Source organism: Marmota monax, unplaced genomic scaffold, assembly GCF_021218885.2.
Source record: "Marmota monax isolate L192 unplaced genomic scaffold, Marmota_monax_Labrador192_F-V1.1 WCK01_AAM20220418_F8-fsc00040, whole genome shotgun sequence".
Classification (NCBI taxonomy): Eukaryota; Metazoa; Chordata; class Mammalia; order Rodentia; family Sciuridae; genus Marmota; species Marmota monax.
The window spans coordinates 3,293,263-3,314,324 of NW_026692782.1; the positions used below are offsets into that span (position 1 = coordinate 3,293,263).

General features: G+C 37.6%; 1 protein-coding gene across 7 annotated transcripts in view; it reads right to left on the minus strand.

Moving 5' to 3' along the window:
- The window catches only part of Palld (palladin, cytoskeletal associated protein), a 375,619-nt gene that overhangs the window by 174,212 nt on the left and 180,345 nt on the right, over nucleotides 1-21,062 (minus strand). For all 7 annotated transcript variants that reach the window (XM_046447644.2, XM_046447643.2, XM_046447641.2 and 4 more), the window contains 2 exons: nucleotides 18,499-18,618; nucleotides 16,210-16,552 (listed from right to left, as the gene is read on the minus strand). In XM_046447644.2, coding sequence (XP_046303600.1) covers nucleotides 16,210-16,552; nucleotides 18,499-18,618 — 463 coding nt within the window. The remainder of the gene's footprint in view (nucleotides 1-16,209; nucleotides 16,553-18,498; nucleotides 18,619-21,062) is intronic.

The following is a 21,062-nucleotide window of genomic DNA, read 5'->3' on the forward strand; positions in this document are numbered from 1 at the left end:
TTGGAAGCATCTCCCTAATGACAATGTGGTTGGTTGGTAAAACAAAACACTTGGAAAGCTCTAGCATTTCAAAGCAGAAAGCGTGACAATAAGTATTAATTTCTAGCCTTTAGCCATCAACGTGTATCATGTCTCACAAAATGCTCTTTCCACTGGTCAGTTAACTGTTTTCTACGTGGCTTCACATCGAAACTTGCACAAGAGAACAAGTTGTCTATCAACCTGTTGTAACCCACCATCCGTAGCCTGGCCCTAACAAGTCCCGCATTTCTGATTATTAGTTCAGTAGAGTTTGTATGTGTAACTTCCAGGAACCCTTAGGGTGATTTGAATGAAAACAAAAACTTTTACTAATTAGTCTGACTTTCTATTAGTATGCTTTTTCTTCACCACTTTTTTTAAGGTCATGGTAGGAAAATAAGCATACCATAGGAAGAACTCACTGGTAGTTTTTTGCTAGTTTTCAAAGTTGCTTATTTCAGAAACATTCGATATGTGTGGTCAAGTAACAAAGGACTCATTGTTAACATTCTCTTAATAGTAACAAAAGCAATATAATGGCCCTGTGGCATGGTCTGTACTAGGACATTATTCAGTGTGACCTATAAAACAGGTACGACCATGACTCCCTTCTACTGACAAAGAACCTGTGTCATACATGTGGCAGTGATTAGCTTATCCCCTAGATTGGGTGAAGATTCTGTCTCTGTTATATACTGCTTTTTTGGGCTTGAAAGAATCTTATTGAAAAATAAATTCTGAAGTCATAAACTGACAACTATTTAAACATGGTGAATTGAATGGACGTGCTTATTTTCATTCCTTCCTTAATAACTGAAAAACAAATTCATTATAATTAAAAGTGAATGAATGAGCTGTCACTGAGCAGAAGAAAAAAGTGGAAGCTCAAGTAAGTACAGAGTCATGAAGCAAACAAGGATGCTAATTTGAGCAACAGGAAATTCGATCTTGGATTCCTCTGAAGGTGGAAGAGAGGGGTGGGGCTGAAGGCAAGACGGGTTTGGGGTTTGTGGCAAGAGGGTCAGCTCCATTCCCCACCCCCTGTAGCTCATCAACCATTTCTCCTTTTCTACCGAGGAGGCAGGCTTACTTTCTGGAGATGGAGAGCCAGAATGTGGGCAGACACAGGAACACAAGGCACAGCAGAATGAAGGGGGTTGAGAAGAGGCTAAAAAGTAGGGTAAAGAATTAAATGAATGTATCATGTGCTACAGATGAAAGGCAGACCCTTCCCCTAATTAGCCTTTAAATGCTGTCTTTCAAGCTCCCCACTGGCATTTGGGGTCCTTGCCCATTCTGGGGTAAACCCAAACAGGCATAGGGTTTCCAGTCCACTTTGGTGCCAAAGGTCATGAGATGCTTATGGAAAGCCTTGAACATGAAATTTAGTTCAAATAAACTACAGGGGAAAAGGAAATCTAAGACATAAACACAATGCAGACAAAACGGTGGAGGAAGAAACACTGAGCTAAATGACCACCATGACAGTAGCCATTGTCCTAAAAAAAAATGATGATTAAAATCCATAATGAGATAAAAGAACACTATTATATTGCATCCATAAAACAGAATAGGATGCCATAAAAATTTAGAAAGAGAAAGAAGTCTTAGAATTAAAAATGTGAGCAGAAATAGCATGCACAGCAGAAGGTTTAGAAGACAAAGGTGAAGAGATCTACAGAAACTATAACACAAATAGACAAGAAAGGAAAATTGGACTATCCATTTAGGTTTTTTTTTTTTTTTATCTGGGGATTGAATTCAAGGGCACTCAACTACTGAACCACACTCCGAGCTCTATTTTGTATTTTATTTAGAGACAGGGTTTCACAGAGTTGCTTATTGCCTTACTTTTTGCTGAAGCTGGCTTTGAACTTGTGATCCTCCTGTCTCAGCCTCCCGAGCTGCTGGGATTACAGGCATGTGCCATCGCGCATGGCCATTTAGAAGTTTTAATGTCCCAATATACAAATTTCAAAAAGAACAGGGGGAAAGTATAGAGAAAATTGAAAAATAATAATAGAAAATTTACATAATGTATACATATGAGAGTTTCCAGATGGAAAAGGCAGACTAAATATCTTCTAACAGTGTCTGAAAAAAATGACATATCATTATGAAATTTCATAGCACGGGGGTTTAAGAGAAGATTCTACATATTTCCGGAATGAAAAAAAAAAGTAGGTCATAAACAAAGGATCAGAAACTAGATTGGCACTAAACTTGCTACAGTAACACTAAAAACTGGAACTGAAGTAATTCCTTCAAAATTCTTCAGAAAAACTTATAATTCCAAATCCAGACAAACTGTCAATTCAATGTGAGGATAGACAAATACATTTTTCAGATGAGTAGGGTATCATAGTTTGGAAATTAAGTGTCGGTCCCAAATGCAGCAATGTTCAGTGGTGGGGCTTTTGGAAAGTGGTTGGATCCCGAGGGCTCTAACCTCATCAGTGGATTAATCTGTTGATGGATTCATCAGTGGATTGCATTATTGTTAGGTGGGCCTAGTTGGAGGAAATGGGTAACTGGGAGAGTGCCCCAAAAGGGTATAGCTTGTCCCCAGCCCCTTTCTTGATCTTTCTCTGCTGCCTGGCATCTTTCTTCCACCACATCCTTTCACCATGATGTTTCTGCCTCGGAGCCAAAGAACCAGGTACTGAATCTAAAACTTTGAGTCAAAATAAATCTTTCCTCCTTTAAGTTGATTTTCTTAGATATTTTGTGTCACAGTGATCACAGAAAGCTAATGCATAGGGTATGGAAACTCAATGTGCTCTGCATCTTTGTTGCTGATATGCATGCTTCTGGGAAATGGGAGAATAAATTTAAAAGTGAAATATATGGCATTTAGGAATTAGAAGAACCTGGATAGGATGAAGGTAAAATGTACACCCAGGAGATGTCAAAGGGAAGTCCTAGGGGAACATTAAGCCTAGAGAGCAGTCAGTTGGTCAATAGGGACTGGATGATGGGGAAATCCCAGAAGGGAGTTCTCCTGAATCTAAGGGACAGTACTTTTGGAGCAGGAAAATGTCATAGGAAAAAAAATGTTTAAGAAGATGCTCAGAGCTGCATTGTGGTCCTAATGAGAACAGATAGGGATAAAGATAGTTGAGTGTTTAAAAAAAAGAGAAAAAAGCTATGAACAGTACTGAAAAAATAAGACTGACTTACTGAATAAATACGAATGATTTTCAAAACATTTCAATAATTTATACTGGATCACTCATACTTGTACAAAGTCTTTTGGTGATCTAAGTAATTCTCTTTTTTTGCCACATCAATGTGAAACATGCCTAGGTTATATAAGTAGTAGCAATGAGTTTCTGAAGTCAAAACCTGTCCACAAATGTCTGCTTACTTGGGTCTCAGTGAATCACGGCAACAGCTGCTTCTGTCAGAAAACCACTACTCGCCTTTGTCAGGAGAGAGACTTTGTGGTTTTTCAAGTTCCATGAGAATATTCTGCTCCAATTTTAAACACTGTACTGACGTCTATGCTACAATCAACATGAACATAGAGATAAGCGCATTTTGTTCTCCTAGAAGGAGAGCTATTGGCATTACTAAATTCCATATGAAAACAGATCATGGGGGAACTTTGATATGAGAAGGAAAGCAGACCTCATTGATTGAGAATTTGTATCTGATTGCTCATTTGAATGTAGTATGTATAATGTAGTCAGCAAGAGGTATGTGGTTATTTTACTCTACCTTATCATCCTCATTTTGGAGGGTATAATTCCCTGATAGGGACCTGGGAGTAGAAGATGAATTCAAAATTTTAATTTACCCTAGATGGGTAACTAGATATCCACAAAGGGCAATTTTTGATCACTGTTCAGAGGTCAAGGTGTTAAGAAAATGGCATCTAACTCTGGCTAACCTCCTTCCCGGCCTTAAGACACAAGACTAAGGCCTTGCAGGATGATTTCCCAAGAACACTTCAGCCTGACAGACGTCTTTGATTCCTCCTAGTTGGCATGGACCTTTCCTATCTCCTCAGTCTACCCCAAACCAGCTCCCCTTGTTTGGGGACTGAGGTAGATCCAGATTCAGGTCTGCATATTGTCTGCCTGTATTTCATCTATTCCAAGATACTCCAGTATGAGAAGAAAGCATGTCAGATGAGTGTCAGATCCTAAGCAAACATGTAGCAGGCACTCACAATGTCACATTGTGAGGCATATAATTACCCATATTCAATGTATTTCTAAACTCCTCTAGGAAAAACCCTAGAGTCAAATTCAGCTGATGTTATCGATGGTTCTGACTATAAAACCCAAGAAAACTTAGACGTTTGAAATATGGATTTCTTCATCCCCTTTCACGTACACTTTTGGAATATAATTCTAATTTACTTGCACCATTTACCACGAGAGTATAAAATAGAACTTCATCTTAGAAAGGCAGCTTTTGGTAATGCAAAGTCAGAAAATACAAATTTTTCTCTACCTGATTCCGTGAAGAAAATAGGGGCAATGGTCTCTAGTATAAATCATCTTTCTGAGTGACAGTACCTCCAGGATCCATTAATTGCTGTTAGAAACCTATCTGCCAATTTCTGGTAAAAATAAAAAATTCTTTACTGTATTTCTCTCCAGCTGTTTAGTATCAGAAGGTCTTCATCAATGGTAATAACCAAATATAATTCTGTTTTCCAAAGATAATGATAATTAGGCCAAGTATGAAGTGAAATTTTGCCATTCTTCTTGAATGCTTCATCATGAATAATCCTCTTCTATATGTGTAAATTGCTTTATGATAGAATAAAAAATAAATGTGAATATTGCACATTTGATTTGGAGGATTCCCTTTGAAGAAAGCAGTAGTTACAAAGAAAAGAAAGGCACCAGACATGAAAACACAGTCATCTGGAGCAAGAATTTACCCCCAAGGCTAAAACTGTTTGAAAGTCCAAGCTCCAAACTCTATTCTACAAATTACACACAACAAAAAACATTTTTACTTTTTTATGGCCTTGTATTCAAGCTACCTTTTATGGCTTTTTTTTTTTTTTTTTTTTTTGCTGCACACATTATTGAGCATAATGATACATCCCTGAAACCAGATGGCTTATGAACTATTTCAACAAAGAGAGAAACAAGGACAAGAAAATATTTGTGGTCTTTCCAGAAATCTTTCACAACCTTCACATTTAATGCCAATTACTAGGATAGCAGCAAGTTTTAAATCGTAGCTGAGGCATATAATTACCCATATTCAATGTATTTCTAAACTCCTCTGAGCAACAGGAATACCAGATAGCTGCACCTACTTTGACATATATAGTGAAGTAAAAATATTTAGATAGTCCCTCAATCATTCAGCTGTTTTACTTTACTAGCTTCATATCAGGAGGCTCACAGCTGGAATCCCTCAACTGCTACCTATTATGGATGCACACATTGTTACATTTAAATAACAAAATGGACCTGGAGAACTCTTTGGAAGATATAGCCTTGAGCACAGCAAAGACTTTTTTTTCAGGTTTTTAGAGTTGAGATGGGGTAAAGTAGTAAGCTTTAGCAAGACACCATGAGAATGTAGATAAAGAAATGAAAGGGATGTACTAATTTATAGAACCCCTTTCTTTGATCATCATCAAAAACCTTTATGGTACTCATGCATCCTCACAATGGCCTTGATAAGGGGAGTCTACCAGGGAACTGCCACACCCTGAGGTCAGAAGGCTTGAACTGTATTCTAACAGCAGAGTTTGAGGTCCTGATTACAATGAATTTATAGTTTCCATTTTCTTGACCTTTTCCATTTATTTTGGACATCCATTCCTTTTGGACAATGAAGCCAATATGTGTGCTCAAATTTAAATACAATTTATTCATGAAAATCACTACATTTTATCAAATTAGTTTAATACATGTATTGTTCTTAAAATAGAAGGAAAGAATATAAATTCCCTGCCACATATAGAAAAAAAGTTTTAAATGATATTAATTCCCGTGTTATCCCAAAGATCTGTGTAATCATAAGTTATGTCAAGTAAGGAAACAGTCATTCTTAGGTTTGTTGAGAAAATGAACTGTCTGCTATTACACATGTAGCAGAAACCAACTAAAATAAACCTCCCCATTACTAACGTTCTCACCACTAGGTGATATATTCATTTGAGTGAAAAACTTACACACTCACAGAAAAAATAAATCAATGGCAAAAAATTGGCAACCTAATATATTTCAGTCTGTAGGAGACAGAAATAAATTCTCAAGTAGTAAAAGTTGTAGACATGGAGTGAAATTCAATGAATATGAATTAGGGAGTCATTTGTTGAGAATAATCATTTTAAAATATCCAAATACAGGAACTAGTTTTCTTCAATGAAAACCCAGCTCCAATGTGGATAAATGTGCTGAAATGTAAATGAAATAAACCAGGAGTTAAGAAAGAAGTAGGAATTTTACTAGACAGGGCTCTATTGCCTTCTAACTACAAATAATCTGTTACCGTTCATGAAATAACAGCAAGAGAGCCCCAGGAGGATTCTCTTGTACTTAGTCTTAGTAAACTCCTTCTCTATAGCTGGCTTCTCCCTGATCTTTTCGTCTGCCCTCATTTTTTTTTTTTTCTAGATCCCTTCCATTGCTTATGGAACTCCTTGACTGATTCTAATATATATCTGCTTCCTCAAATATTTTTTTTTATTGTTGTTGTTGTTGGAGATGCTTTGTCTTCCTGGAAATCTGGCTTTCTGCAGTGATGTTACTAACCTAGTCATGATCTTCCCTAAGCAGGAAGGTTCGGCAGGCTCCATGTTCCCCAAAGGTACTCTCAGAACAGCTCTGCCAGCATCACTTCAGCTTTGGCTCCTCTTCTGAAGTCTCTGTGCTCCACCTATAATGGCTCTCTTCCCTCCTGTCAGCAACCTTGGTCATTTCCTCACTTTTCTCAATGACTTTTCTATTTAGCATTTGGTTTTCTGCATCACCTTTGGCCACCATCCAGGTTAATGTTCCTTCTAACCTCTTGACTTCTTGGTTCTTTGACCGCTTCCTCTACTCCTGTGACCTTAACTTCCACTTGAACTCTCCACTCAGGCAGAGATACTGTAAATTCTTTTATCACTTGGAAGGAGTTTTTCTTAAGCTTTTGAACCTTCAGAATTGTCTCTTTTGATCATAACTATGATTCTCTTTTCTATCTATCTTCCATTTTCACACTCCCTTTAGTCATTTTCATCCTTAGTGCAACTTCCATTTTCTTGACCTTTTCCATTCATTTTTTGGTCCTGTCTTTTCCTTTTGAGCCCTGAGCTGGCTTCATTTACTTTAAATATTTTTTTTTTTAAATTTTTTGAGCCCTGAGCTGGCTTCATTTACTTTTTAAATTTTTTTTTTTGAATTTTTTCTGATCCTATACACTGCTTGGATGATGTTTTCTTTTCTTTTTTTTTTAATATTTTTTAGTTGTCAATGGACTCTTATTTTATTATTTATTTATATGTGGTGCTGAAGATCAAACCCAGTGCCTCAAACATGCTAGGTAAGCGCTCTATCACTGAGCCACCACCTCAGCCCCAGAGAATCAAATTAAATATAAAAGCAGTGGGGCTGGGGTGGTGGCTCAGTGGTAGAGCGCTCGCTTAGCATGCATGAGGCACTGGGTTCGATCCTCAGCACCACATAAATGTAAAATAAAGATACTGTGTCCACCTAAAACTAAAAAATAAATTAAAATAAATAAATAAATATAAAAGCATCCCTATTGTGCTAGGATGCCAATCACTCATGCCCCGTTTCTCCTTCTGTGTGCTGTTGAGGACTAAAGTAAAGTCTCTAGGAGATATTCACTGAATTCAATGCAGGCTTTCACTGTAATTTCAAATGAGTTCTCCCTACACACATTCCATTGTTTCTCATAATTCTCCTCAGGCAGTTTTTACTCTTTATAATTCCATAGTTGCCACAGCCATTCTTCCTCTTTTAACAGATGTCTTGGTTGCATCCTCTCCTGGCAATATTTAAATTTGAATTTTAATTTTTCCTTCATATCTTTTCTCCTTGACCACTGTTTCTCAGAGAAAAGTTTTCATCTTACTTCCTGTGGGAAGCTTCAGATGGATGATACATTAAATACGGGTCTTTAAAATAATTGGCTTATGTTTTGTTTTTAAAATAAAAAAATAGGGACAAGGGAAGTAGCTTAGTGGCAGAGCACCTGCTTAGCATGTATAAGATGGGTTTGATCTGCAGCACACACACACACACACACACACACATATACACACACATAGATGAACTCTAGATAGGGCAAAGGGGTGGGAGGGGAAGTAAGGGGGCATGGAATTAGGAATGAGATGGACATCATTATCCAAAGTACATGTATGAAGACACGGATGATGTGAATATATTTTGAATACAACCAGAGATATGAAAAATTGTGCTCTATATGTGTAATATGAATTGTAATGCATTCCACTGTCATATATAACAAAGTAGAATAAAAAAATTTTAAAAAAGCAAAGGAAATTTTCTTTAGGGAGGTGATCGTTGTTTGAAGAAAGTGTTTTCAGAGGAACAAGGTCATTTTGGAAGATAGGACCTTTTCTGGGGAGGGCTTTCTAGGATGGGCTCCAAAAATGCATATGGAGCCGGGCACAGTGGCGCATGCCTGTAATCTCAGCAGTTTGGGAGGCTGAGGCAGGAGGATCACAAGTTCAAAGCCAACTTCAGCAATTTAGTGAGGTACCAAGCAACAAACTCAGTGAGACCCTGTCTTTAAATAAAATACAGAAATGGGGCTGGGGATGTGGCTCAGTGGTCGAGTGCCCCTGAGTTCAATTCCCGGTACTGCAAAAGAGAAAAACAAAACCAAACCCCCCAAAACAAACAAAAAATGCAGATGGACTCCTGAAGTCATTGGCTTTTAGAAAAGAGGGACTCCAAGAGGGAAGATGGGGGCATTCAGTGCCAGAATGTTCTGCTTCCAAGTATGCTCAACACTGAGTTTAGCAGGAATCATCATTGATGGAATAAAGTGAGTTGAAGTTTAATGGAGGAAGGAGGATGGAAGAGAGAAGACAGTGCAAATAGATATTGTTGTTAGAAAGTTAAAAATAATTAATAGGAAAATATGATCTGTTCCAAATACCCTCCCCACACACACTCAAAAAACCACTGATAACATGTTGGGGTATTTCCATCTAATAGATAATAAACATGTTAGTTGGTTAAATTGTACTACTTATTTTTTCATAAAATTGATATTAAGCTGCTATTTTTTTTTTGCTTTGTAGCCAGTGTTTTCCACCTAACCCCATATTGTTAATAGCCTGACATCAATTTCACAACATTATCTCTGAGAGCATTATTCATATGTGGCTCCATCTTATCTCTGAGTTGAGCTACACCCTTCTTTAAAAATAAAATGTTTCTATCCAGGAAGGCCTACTTTCTTCAACTTACTTTGTAATTAGCAAAGGAGCTCCATATACATTTAGGCAAAATGACAGGAAAACATATTGCATTATCATGTATTTTTTCATGTAAAGTACCAATTACTTGAGATACACATATTGTAATTCTTCTGGATGGTTGAGCACCGCTTCATTCATAGATAAGGAATCTCCAAATACTTCCCAGTATATATTATGTACCAAATAAGACTCCTAGACATAAAAATAAGGCTTCAGCCTTATTCTGGAAATGTAATTAAACATTACTAGCAGAGCAAAGTAGTGCATTATCCTAATACCTAAGAATGTGACACTGTGAAAGCCAATGTTTACATGAAAAACATCATGAGGAAGAATACATGAAAATGTTATTTCTTAGTTAAGTTTCATACTTCAGGAAGTTCCTTGAATGGACTTTCCATTCCAGGCAGGTTTTTTTTCCAAAGTCATCCAACACCAGCACTGTTCCTGTAAAGTCCCTGTCACGCTATATTTATGAAGAGTCCATATCTGCATAGCCAAGTACTGCAAACCGAGGACCAAGGTCATGCCTACATTCCTTAGTTATCATCTTCCAATGTGTTGGGTGAGTGTGTGAGTGTGACTTTATAATAACAAATTGAAAAGATTAGCTTCTGCTTTATTTTTCCCATAATACGAGTTCGAGGCTTGGTGCCTCGCTAAATTGCTGAAGCTGGCTTTGAACTTACGATCCTCCTGCCTCAGCCTCCCAAGCTGCTGGGATTACAGGCGTGGGTCCCTGTGCCCAGCTCCATATGCATACTTTGCACTTCTGCTATCAGTAAATTGTTTTGTTATTTGACAAGACTGCAGATAATGAAAATCACCTAATCAGAAATAGAAGCTGGTGCATATTAAATCTTCAAAATCAGAAGCAGAATGGTTTATCTTCTAAACATTAAGTTGGAAAGAGAATATATTTGGATTACACTGAAAATCTAATTTGGAGATCGCCCATTGTTCCATTATTAAGTCTGTGTAATGTTAAAAGACGGATAGGATTTTTTGGGGATTTGTGTGTATGTACATGCTCTTGACAAAATGATCATGGAGACCACCAGATTATAGATTATTCAAAGGTGATGCTCTTATTTCTGTCATCTTGTGTCCTTACCACCCAGCATTACCCAAAACTTGGCAGATGCTCAATAATAGAGAAGAGAAACTGTGCTGGATTTTACATACATTTATGTACATTTAAGGAACTGCTCACCATTGCTTGCTGGTTACATCTCTTTTGTTACATATTTTACCCCTCCCTATCATCCACTGTTTTGCTTGCCTTCTCTTTGCCTTTCATGTCTTGTCTTGTTTTTAAATCTACCAGGTAAAGCTTACGGCAAGAATGGGATCTAGGAAACCATTTGTATTCTAAGGTCAAGCAGTGACAGTGAGATCTTGAACCCTAACTCATGGGGGTTAAAGGATGGAAAAACGTTCAAGTTTCTAAATTATGATGCCCGAGCCACGCTGGTGCTTGAGCTGCAGTCCAACATAAACAGGACAGGAAGGGAGTAGCACAGGAGCCCTCAGCCATTCATCAAAAGTCTGGCATCGACAGGGGGGTGTTAACATGTCAAGTACACACACCTTGAAATAGCAGTTTGACTGTGCTGCGGCCTACTGATGTTGCAAGCATGTAGTAGGCAGTGACAATATCCCGGTCCTTTCAAAAGTCTCCTTTTCTCCATCATGTTAAAGCAAGATGTTAATCCAATGAGAACATAGGACAAATGAGGAAAAGTGGGAGGGTTCCCAAATTAAGTAAGTTGGATAAACTTTTCTAATGTAATTCTCTCCCCTGGGATTCTTACTGCATTCTTCGTATTCATTCACAAGATAAATGATGTCAGTTGGAAAAGTATTGTAAAGAGGAAAAACTCTGGAATTGGTGGGGTCTGAAAAATAGAAGCACTGGGCATATCTAGGTAAAATGTCAATCAGGACAAATGGGGCTGCTCGGGGGCTGTCTGCCTCTTGTTGGTCTGTTCTTGCTTCATCATTCAAAAAAAAGTTTTTGAACATGGACTATGCATCAGGCCCTGCTCCAGGACCTGGAAAGATTAGTGATTATCCCTACTCTCAAAAAGCTTACATTATAATACTGAAGGGAGATCTATGCACACACCCAAAAGCAAGGAAATCACTACCAGAAATAATTAGGTGCCCTGGGGTGATTACAATTTACTGAAGAGTGGCTGGTGGCTGCTTTTGATTGGGTGGTCAGAAAAGGGAGTGACATAAAGCTGAGACTTGGAAGACAAGAAGGAACCAGCCCTTAGAAGCAGAACATTCCAGGGAGTAAAACATTCCAGGCAAAGGAACGATTTGTACTTGAATTTGTGTCCAGGGGTATGGGGAACCCCAAGAAACTTCCAAATATAGAAAACCCGGCACAATGAAGTCACTGATAGAGTGATACAGGCTGCTATTTCCTTCTCTTCTCCCTCTCAAACACACCATCTCTTATTCCTACACATGCAGCAAAGGGACATTTCTCTGATTGTACCCAGTGCTTATTATGAAGATGTAGCTTCCCTTTGTCAGCCTGCAATTGTACTAAGTGGCACCAAAATCCCTGATAGCTTAGTTTGAATGGGTTTTATAAGATATGCACCTCTACTGAGACAAGATTTGGAGAAATAATTTGGTGTCTATGGGTGAAAGTGGGTATAAGAAGAGAGAAGCAAAGTCAGTAAAATGCAATGATTTTGGAAAGACTGATTTAAGCTGAAATCATTCTGCCTTTTTGTAATAGGAAATAAGGGCATTTTTTTTTTTAAAGAGACTTGGGGAAGAGCAAAAAGAAACTATCGGTTTTGCATGAAGGAAAAAAAAAAAATGAAACCACTTCATCATCATTCTCCCAGTCAAAAGGGCATGAACTTTTATGACTGTGTTCATATTTCTGGCACCAGTAATGGCAAACAAGTATCATTTTATCTGTCGACCTCTCTTGCTTCTGGGTGCAAGAATTTTACTTCAGACTTCAGTCTCACTTTTTTTTTTTTTAAATTTTTTTAGTTGTTGACGGATCTTTAATTTATTTATACGTGGTACTGAGAACGAACCCAGTGCCTCACACACGCTGGGCAAGAGCTCTACCACTGAGCTACAACCCTCAGTCTCACTTTTGATTTCTCATTTTGCTTTTTCTAAAGGTTTAGATTCTAACCAATTCCCACAAGACAACAAGAACATAGGAAAAAAAAAAAGAAATAAATGGGGTTTGAGAACAGCATTTTGTCATTTGTGTATTATTTGGTTTTACTTAGGAGGTGAGCTCATGGGAAAACATGACACTTTCCTCTGTGTTTTGCAAATCACCTACTAAATCTGACACTCGCCATTTTCCCAGTAGGGCTTATTCCTAGGAATTCCAAGCTACCCATGCCTTCGAAGGACTGTTTTTTTTTTTTTTTTTTTGAGGGGTGGTGGGGATGGTGGTGTAGGAATAAAGAGAAGCAGGCACTTTTACACTAAGCCCTAGATTTACTCTGAAACTTTAGGCATCTTTCATAGAGAGAGGGCAGCCACCCACTTATCCCTTATCTGGTGCATTCAGAATAAGGAGAAAAATAGAACTGTCAATTAACTTGGTTTATACTTATTCCTCTTCTTTTTCTCTGATAAGATGTGGGACTTACACACCATGTTGCTTCTTTTGTACTGTGACGGAAAATTATGAGCATCACTGAATCACAGAAACTACTCTATGGATTTTTTTTTTGTGTGTGTGCAGTGTTTGGGGCTGTTCACGGTCTCACATCGAGTGGTAAGACATTCCAAAAATTCCAGGATGCAGGGCCTTGGGTACTTACTAAATGGCTTACATTTAATTATGCCCCACTTATACTTGAGCAGAACCTAATTTTACATACAGATCTTTTTCTTCAGGAATCTGCCAAAACACCATTTTCAGATGAATTCATTGTGAGAGTAAATATTTTCATTCCTATTATTTCTCCCCTCCTAATTGTTTCCTATAAGTTTGGTTACCAACAATGACAAAGCATAAAAGGCCATAAAGCCCTTCAAATAGAAACCTTCTTTTATGTGAAAGGGAATAAAATCATAGGCGGATGAATTTTATTCATCTGGTATATGCAAATATTACTTCTAAGTTGCAAGGTGTTGTTAGGGGCTGGTTCTGCCTTTCTCTAAATATCCTCATGAAAGATTAGAGCAACCTATAGGTTTTCACTGCTGACCTTAAAAGAAAAATGAAATCCCATTATTTTCCCCCAGTGTTTGAAAAGGAACAGTCATGTGTAAGTATTTCACTTGGCAATTAACCTGTTGTCATTTACTACTGCTCAAAGTATTTGCAGATGCCATTCCAAAGCATTTCCCTATCAATGCACACAATGTTTAAAACAATGACTAAACCTTTAAAAAAGAAGACCTTGATAAAAGAGAAAGGAAAGGAAGACCTCAGATCCAACCAAAAAGGTGAGGTGTAAGAGGGGAAGCTGTGAGTATGAGCTTTTTCTTTAATGACTTCTGTATTGCTTACATTTTCACATCAGCATGCATTTATTGGGTAATCAAAATAAAGTCCAATAAAATATTATAACTCATAAGGAAACTTAAAAATCAATGTATACTATTATTATGTAAACTTAATATGTAATATTACATATTACCCAGTTAAATGGCAGGTAATTTATATAATATGAAAATTATTAAGTCCTACTCTAAGGAAATATTTAAATACATAAAGACTTGAAAACAACAGCAGTAAAATCTGGTATATGCAACTATTACTTCTAAGTTGCAAGGTGTTGTTAGGGGCTGGTTCTGCCTTTCTCTAAATATCCTCATGAAAGAGCTGTGACCCCCCCCCCTTTTTTTTTTTTTGGATATCAAATACCAAAGTCCCTTTGTCCTGCATTTTATTTTATATTGAAAATCTGACTCATAAGCAAATCATGATGTCACTCTTCAAACTTGTGCCGAAGCTACTTATCTTCTTAATAACCATGTAATTGTTCTGTCTGTGTTTTGTAGAGGACCACCCCCCCACCCCGCCCCACCCACCATCATACACACAACATCACTGTTTCAGAGCTAAAAGCTGAAGAGCTGTTGAAATGCCTGAGATAAGAAGGGCTGTAAATGCCTGTTAACAGCTCCTCATGTTTACTCTCCGTGATTTATATCCAATTTATGATGGCCATTGTAGTAGATACACTTCACTTAATCAAGAGCACAGTCCTGGTCACTAAACACATTCCCTTTTTCTTTCCTAGGAAAGCAGGCCCCTTGTTTCATTAAAAGCACTGCAAATACATATTCAAGATGCAAAGATGAAAGAAGACAGCAGTGGCAATTAATTTTATGGCTGGTGCTATAAGAGTGTAAATCTCTTTTATGGCCGCCATGTTTTAGCTCATTTTACCTGTTCAGCCTCTCAGCGGAGCTGGAAATAGGTCTTAAGTGTTAACCTTTCACACAACTGCATACAAACCTAGTCAGTAGCCATTCTGCCTTAAAAGAGCCAGAACAGAACACAAAATCAAGCGCCGAGTAGTAATAGGTAGATTTTTTAAAACTACAATATAAGATTGTCCAGAAGTCTACTTTTATAAAATCAGCCATTTGTTAATTTAAGGTGTTCTTTGAGATGGTTTGCTATTTTGTTAGTCTATGAATGTTCACGAAATTTCTTGATAAACAATAAAGGGCTGTATAAATGGGAGGCATTACTCTAGATGGAATAGCTTGTTAATTCTAATGTTTCTAACAAATGAGCTGATCACAGAGAGAAAAATCATAGACTCTTCGGTACTAGGGAAACAAAGAGTAACTCCTATCATACAGAAATCCTTCCTGCCCCAAATCAAAAACACCAGACATCATGGGGAAATAGAAGGGGCTTTCCTAGGTTCTGGCAAATTCATTCTCGTGGAAATATGACCTGGTAGAGTATATATACATTCTGTATGACTCTTACATTTCCACTGACCCCTGTCAGGGCAGTAATTCAAGGTCTGTTATGCTACGATAGAACCTTTTGAGTTAATATATTTCTGCCTCTCCCTGACATTGTAATGGCTCCATTCATAACAACTCTCTGCTGCGTGGTGCCAATGGAAACAGCTCATGCAAGCTTTATTATCCTAAGAAAATAATGGAAATCAAACATGAAGGTGGAAATATGCAGTCCATGGAATTCCTGGTCCAAGTAGGCTGTGTTGCGAAGGGCACACTTCTTCCTGACAAGCCCGACTCTCTCTGATTTAGTTGCCCATGTCAGGATCTGCATGCTGAATATCCATCCTCAATTTTATTTTCTCCTCTCATCTATGTCAGATCTCCTTACTGATTCCTACACTTAAAATGTTTGCGAATATCTTAGTACAGGGCTTAATAGAGGACTCAATGTAGATCCCCCTTCTCTGTCCCCTCTGGGGAGAGGCCACATCCTTGGCTAGACACCGCAATGCCATATCACTCACAGATATTTTCACAGCCGTAACCATTTATAGCTTTCAGCAAAGGGCAGGTTTAACCAAGTTTAACCAAGCTTCTCATTTACCTTACTTTTAGGTTTTTTTTTTTTTTTTTGTATTTTTTGGAGGACCCGACTTAGAAGCATGGTCACATCAAGTCGGGGACAACTTTCCTGTAGAAGGGACAACTTACTACATAGTCTAGGCAAAAGGTTTTTTTTTTTTTTTTCCTAACCAGAGAAGAAGTTTAGCAGGAGTGTGGAAAATATTATAAAACCGTGCAGGAATACTCACAGTTTGGGTTTGGCAAGCAGAGGTGGTGGCTCCTTTGTGGGCAAAATCAGGCCAGCTGGTGTTGGAAGAGATTTATTACCGTTAGCTTTGCCGTTAATCAGTCCGTTTACTCCATGGCTGGGATGGACTCCGTTAGTTTCCCTCTCAGCAGAACCGAATTGCATTTGAAGGGCTGCCATGCTAAGTCCTAAGGCAGGGCTGTTCACCTGCGGGATCTCAGATGGTTTCTTCGAAGCCAACTCAAAGGAACTCTTCTCCAAGATGGGAGGAGGAGGCGGAAAGTGTTGGAAGTGACTGTTGTTGGATTCGCCCATTGAGTCGTAGCTACAGTTTTCAGTGTTGGCTAAGGAAGGGGAAAAGGAGAAAAAAACAGTGAGAGGCTGCTAGTTCAGCAGGTTCTTTTCACAGTGTCATCAGTCTTCCGAGAATCCCTGATGTTCCCTTGTTAGAGAAGAGGTGGCGGTGCTGATCTCATTGGATGTAGATACACTGCCATCTGGAAGCCCCGGCTCTTCCTTGTTTGTTTTGAATGAGCACTGACTTGTCTCATTTCCCAACTGAGCTCACTTGTAGGAAACCACCTACTGATTCATTAACAAATTTCAAATAAGAACTAAAGATAGGATTTGGTGAAAAAGAAGAAGAAGAAAAGAACAATACAGACAATGTCAATCATTAATGCCTGGTCCTCTTACTTTTCAACTCATGGATCTAATTGGCCAGCCTAACTGTTTACTGACAGTAGCTCAACCTATAAAGGTCTTATTTGGATTTTCATTCTATTTTAAAATTAAGAAAGTAAAATTTTGAGTCCAGGTGAAATGTGCCATGATCTTGTGGGAAAGTTTTTTTCCATGCTGGGTGATGGCCTCAGCTGTAATTCAGTATGAGAGTTTCTTTATCTGTTACCCTTAATGAAACAGAGGAATATTGAAATCATGTCTTCATCTTGCCAAAAACCCAGAAGAGAGCTTCTGGCATACACTCAAAAATACTTATTGATGTAAACTGAAATATTTGTTTGCTATGTAGTGCCTCTTGTTGATTTACCCCAGACAGAAATGGAAAACACCAATTGTTGCCACTTTTTTTGCTGTTGTTGGAGCCATATTGCTATGGCCATTTGGTGGACAGTCTTTAAACCAACTCAAAATCAAAATGCTGGGATACTCACTATTATGTCACTCCATTTATGACACTGGGGTCTCCTTTGAACACTTCAAGAGCTCATATTATCCACTTCCCCATTAAGGTGAAACCTCCATTTCTTTTTGAAGATGAAAAACCACTTATTGTTGCCACACTCATATCCCCAAACCTCTGCTGCCACCTAGCACCAAGTTCTTCCTCTTGTAGGAATCAAAGGCAGATTCAATTTTTCTCTTTAAGCCTGTGTCTCCTACAACCAGCCACCCACATATTGATGGCTTTCTATGTGCATTACCACGTGCCAAGCCTGGTCAAAGAGATGGCTTAAAAATCTCTGTAAGATGATTAACAGAAATGAGATAATTACAAGAAAGCTCTTTAGTAAAGCAGAAAACAGTCATCAATCTCAAGTGGTAAATTTTTGAGTTTAGAAAGTTCATATTTTTTTTAAATTTTTTTTAGTTACACATGGACCCAATATCTTTATTTTGTTTATTTATTTTTATGTGGTGCTAAGGATTGAATCCAGTGCCTCACATGTGTGAGGCCCATTGAGCCACAACTCCAGCCCTAGAAAGTCCATATATTTTTAAATATCGTTTTCAATACTATAATGCATAGTTTTATTTTTCATACCAAAGTTATATACCATCAATGATATATAGTATGAATGGAATTTGATTTCTAAGATCTTTCCAAATTACATTAGGTTTATCTTGGATCATCTTTTCAGGAGTTTCAAGAGTGGATTAGATAACGAGATATTTGTAAAAGTACCTCTAGATCTCATGTGTTGGCACTGATGAGAACAGAGACAGAACCTCTGATTTCTGAGGTGACTATAATTCTAGGTCAGCATGATGTTAGGAAATCCGCCCATTGTTTCCAAGGCCAAGATGGTATGACTTAAAAAAATAGCCTCATGAGTGCTCAGATGCTCCATTGTCATTATCTGTCAACTCTGTTTCCACCCCTCTCATGTCCCTCCCCCAAAGCCTTCTGTTTTGTAATGAAACATCTGATTGTTCTGGTAGCAGCCAGCATTTCCAACAGCTGAGCCATCTTCCAGGGACAATTGCTTTCTGTCTCAGGAACCATACCTGGGGAACAGAACCAAGGCATTTTAGATTCTCCATATACCTGAGGTGACAACTAGCTGGGCAGTGCTGGTCACTGATCCATAATCATTTCTTGCAGAGCAGGTGAAAATCCCTGCGTCTTCAGGGAAAGTCTCAGCGATAACGAGGGTACAAATCTCCTCTGCAAGTGAAGAGAATAGAGTGATCCATCAGAGTGAAGTCACTTTGAAGATGTCAGAGCTTCTTTCCTACTCCCCACCCCCTCCCACCCCCCTCCCACCCGCCTTCTCTCACATCCTAAGCGCAAACTTTTGGGCTTGCAGAGTGATGCTTTTTCCCTCCATTCAACTATCAATAGCAAAAATGAACAAATCTGTCTTAAGACATATCATATGTTTCAAACGCTGGAAGAAAAACATACTAATTGTGGGTGAAAGTGCTACCTTGTGATAAAAACTTTCTTTTTTGGTCAAAGAGATCTTCAGAATCAAGATGTGATTCTGCAATCTGTATACGGGGTAAAAATGGGAGTTCATAACCCACTTGAATCTAAAGTATGAAATATGAGATGTCAAGAGCTATGTAATGTTTTGAACAACCAATAAAAAATGAGATCTTCAGATATTTTTAATTTTTACATGTAAAGTAAAAAACCATAAAAGTAAACAAGCAATACAAAATATAAAGCGTAAAATGAAAAGTAAAATGTCTCTTTTTTATCTTTTGATTCCTTCTATATGCAGTATGCCCATTAATAATCTTATTCCCAAAAGTAGATTTCATGCTATTTATTTACTATCACAATAAAGGGTAATGAAATACATATTAATTTAAACATTCATGTATTTAATTCTAGACAAAAAATGAGTGTATCTATCCTTTGAAAATGTATCCAGATATTATCAAAGTATATAGTTTTTGATGTAGCATTCCTGGATCAGATATGTATATTTTTGTATTATCCTCTAATATGGCCTTTAGGCATAATTAAGTATTAGACTATTTCCCACTGCACACTTGAGCTACCCCTAAACCTTTCCCATTCCCTTTCCTGACTATGGTGAGGATAATCTAGTTAACAGGTCATACTTAAGATTTTGCTAAGCACTAAAAATGGAGGAGTCCTTCATGTCAAAATGTGATGTTCCTATGGAAAGATCTAGGAATCACAGTGCTTATAGAGATTTTACCATGTGGTATAGGGCAAGGCTAATTTTTTTCTCAGATATATTAATACTGGTTTAAATTTGTAAGAATCATGGAAACACAGACCTTATTCTTTTAGTATATTATTCAATTTGATGTTTAAATGGGGTGTGAAAAACTAGGTCCAATATAGAACACAAAAATGAGTAAATAAAAAAGCTAAATAAGTAAAGGAATGAAATGATTGAGTTAAAGGTAAAGAACAATGACAGGAGGACAAAGACACCAAGATGCCACTTACAAAGTATCTAAAGTAGTCAAACCCTTAGCAGCAGAAAGTTGAGTAGTGGTGGACAGGGTCTGGGGGTATGTGAGGGGAGATTGTTCAGCAGATACAGAGTTACAGATGGGCAAAATGAAAAAGTTCTAGAGTTCTGTACAACACGTGTGCATAATTAACAACGCTATACTGTACAGTTAAAATTTTAAGAAGGTAGATTTACTACTATATATTTATTATCACAATAAAGAGTAATGAAATACATATTAAGTATTCGTCCATTTAAGTGCTAATTTATCCAGGTGAACATGCCTATAAGTTGAGGCAGGAGGATTACAGATTTGAGGCCAGCCTCAGTAATTTATCGAGATTTTCAACAAGTTAGAAAGACCCTGTTCCAAATAAAAAAGTCTTTTCAAAGGACTGGGATATAACTCAGTGTAAATCCCTCCTGGCTTCAATTCCCAGTACAAAGAAAAAAAAAAAGAAAGAGAATTTAGATAAAACATTGTGATAGGTACCATAAATGTAAAGAAATGAATACAAGGAAGATATTGCTCAAATAGTCTCTATCTTTCTTGAGGAACAAGAATAAATGGGCTATAATTGCAAATGGAAGAAGTTCGATTAAATGAATGGAGAAACTTGTTAATGAAGGATTATAAAAAGAGAGAAAAATGTATGAGATAAAGTCTGGAAACTTCTTCTATGAACAGCTTCTCTAACTTTTCAGAATTCATCCATCTACTTGTTGAGTATTTTTGAGGATACTGTCTTAATATTTAGTAGCAGCAGGTATGAAATAATAACTCAAGTTTTTGTAATTTTATGGGTAAGGCATGTTCTCCTGAAACAACTTGAATTAGACAATCTCCAGATCTGTTTCAACTCCCAAAGTTAATATCCACACCCTTAATATCCACGTGCCACAAGGATATTTTTTAGGCCTCCTTCTCTTTCCTACAAAACTGTACTGTCTTAAAAGGCAGTTAAGTCAGTTGCAAGTGGAAATGCTCGTTAGAAAGTGCTAGTTTGCAAACATTTCTTGAAATATAAGACGGAAATAGGAAATATAGAATTACTATTTTAAGGCAATTAAAAAATTGTTGAGGAAAATAAAAAATTCTGGTGTTTATTTCTGACTTCTGGAGGCATTACAGATCTAGTTGACTATATGATATCTTTTAAAATGGACAAAA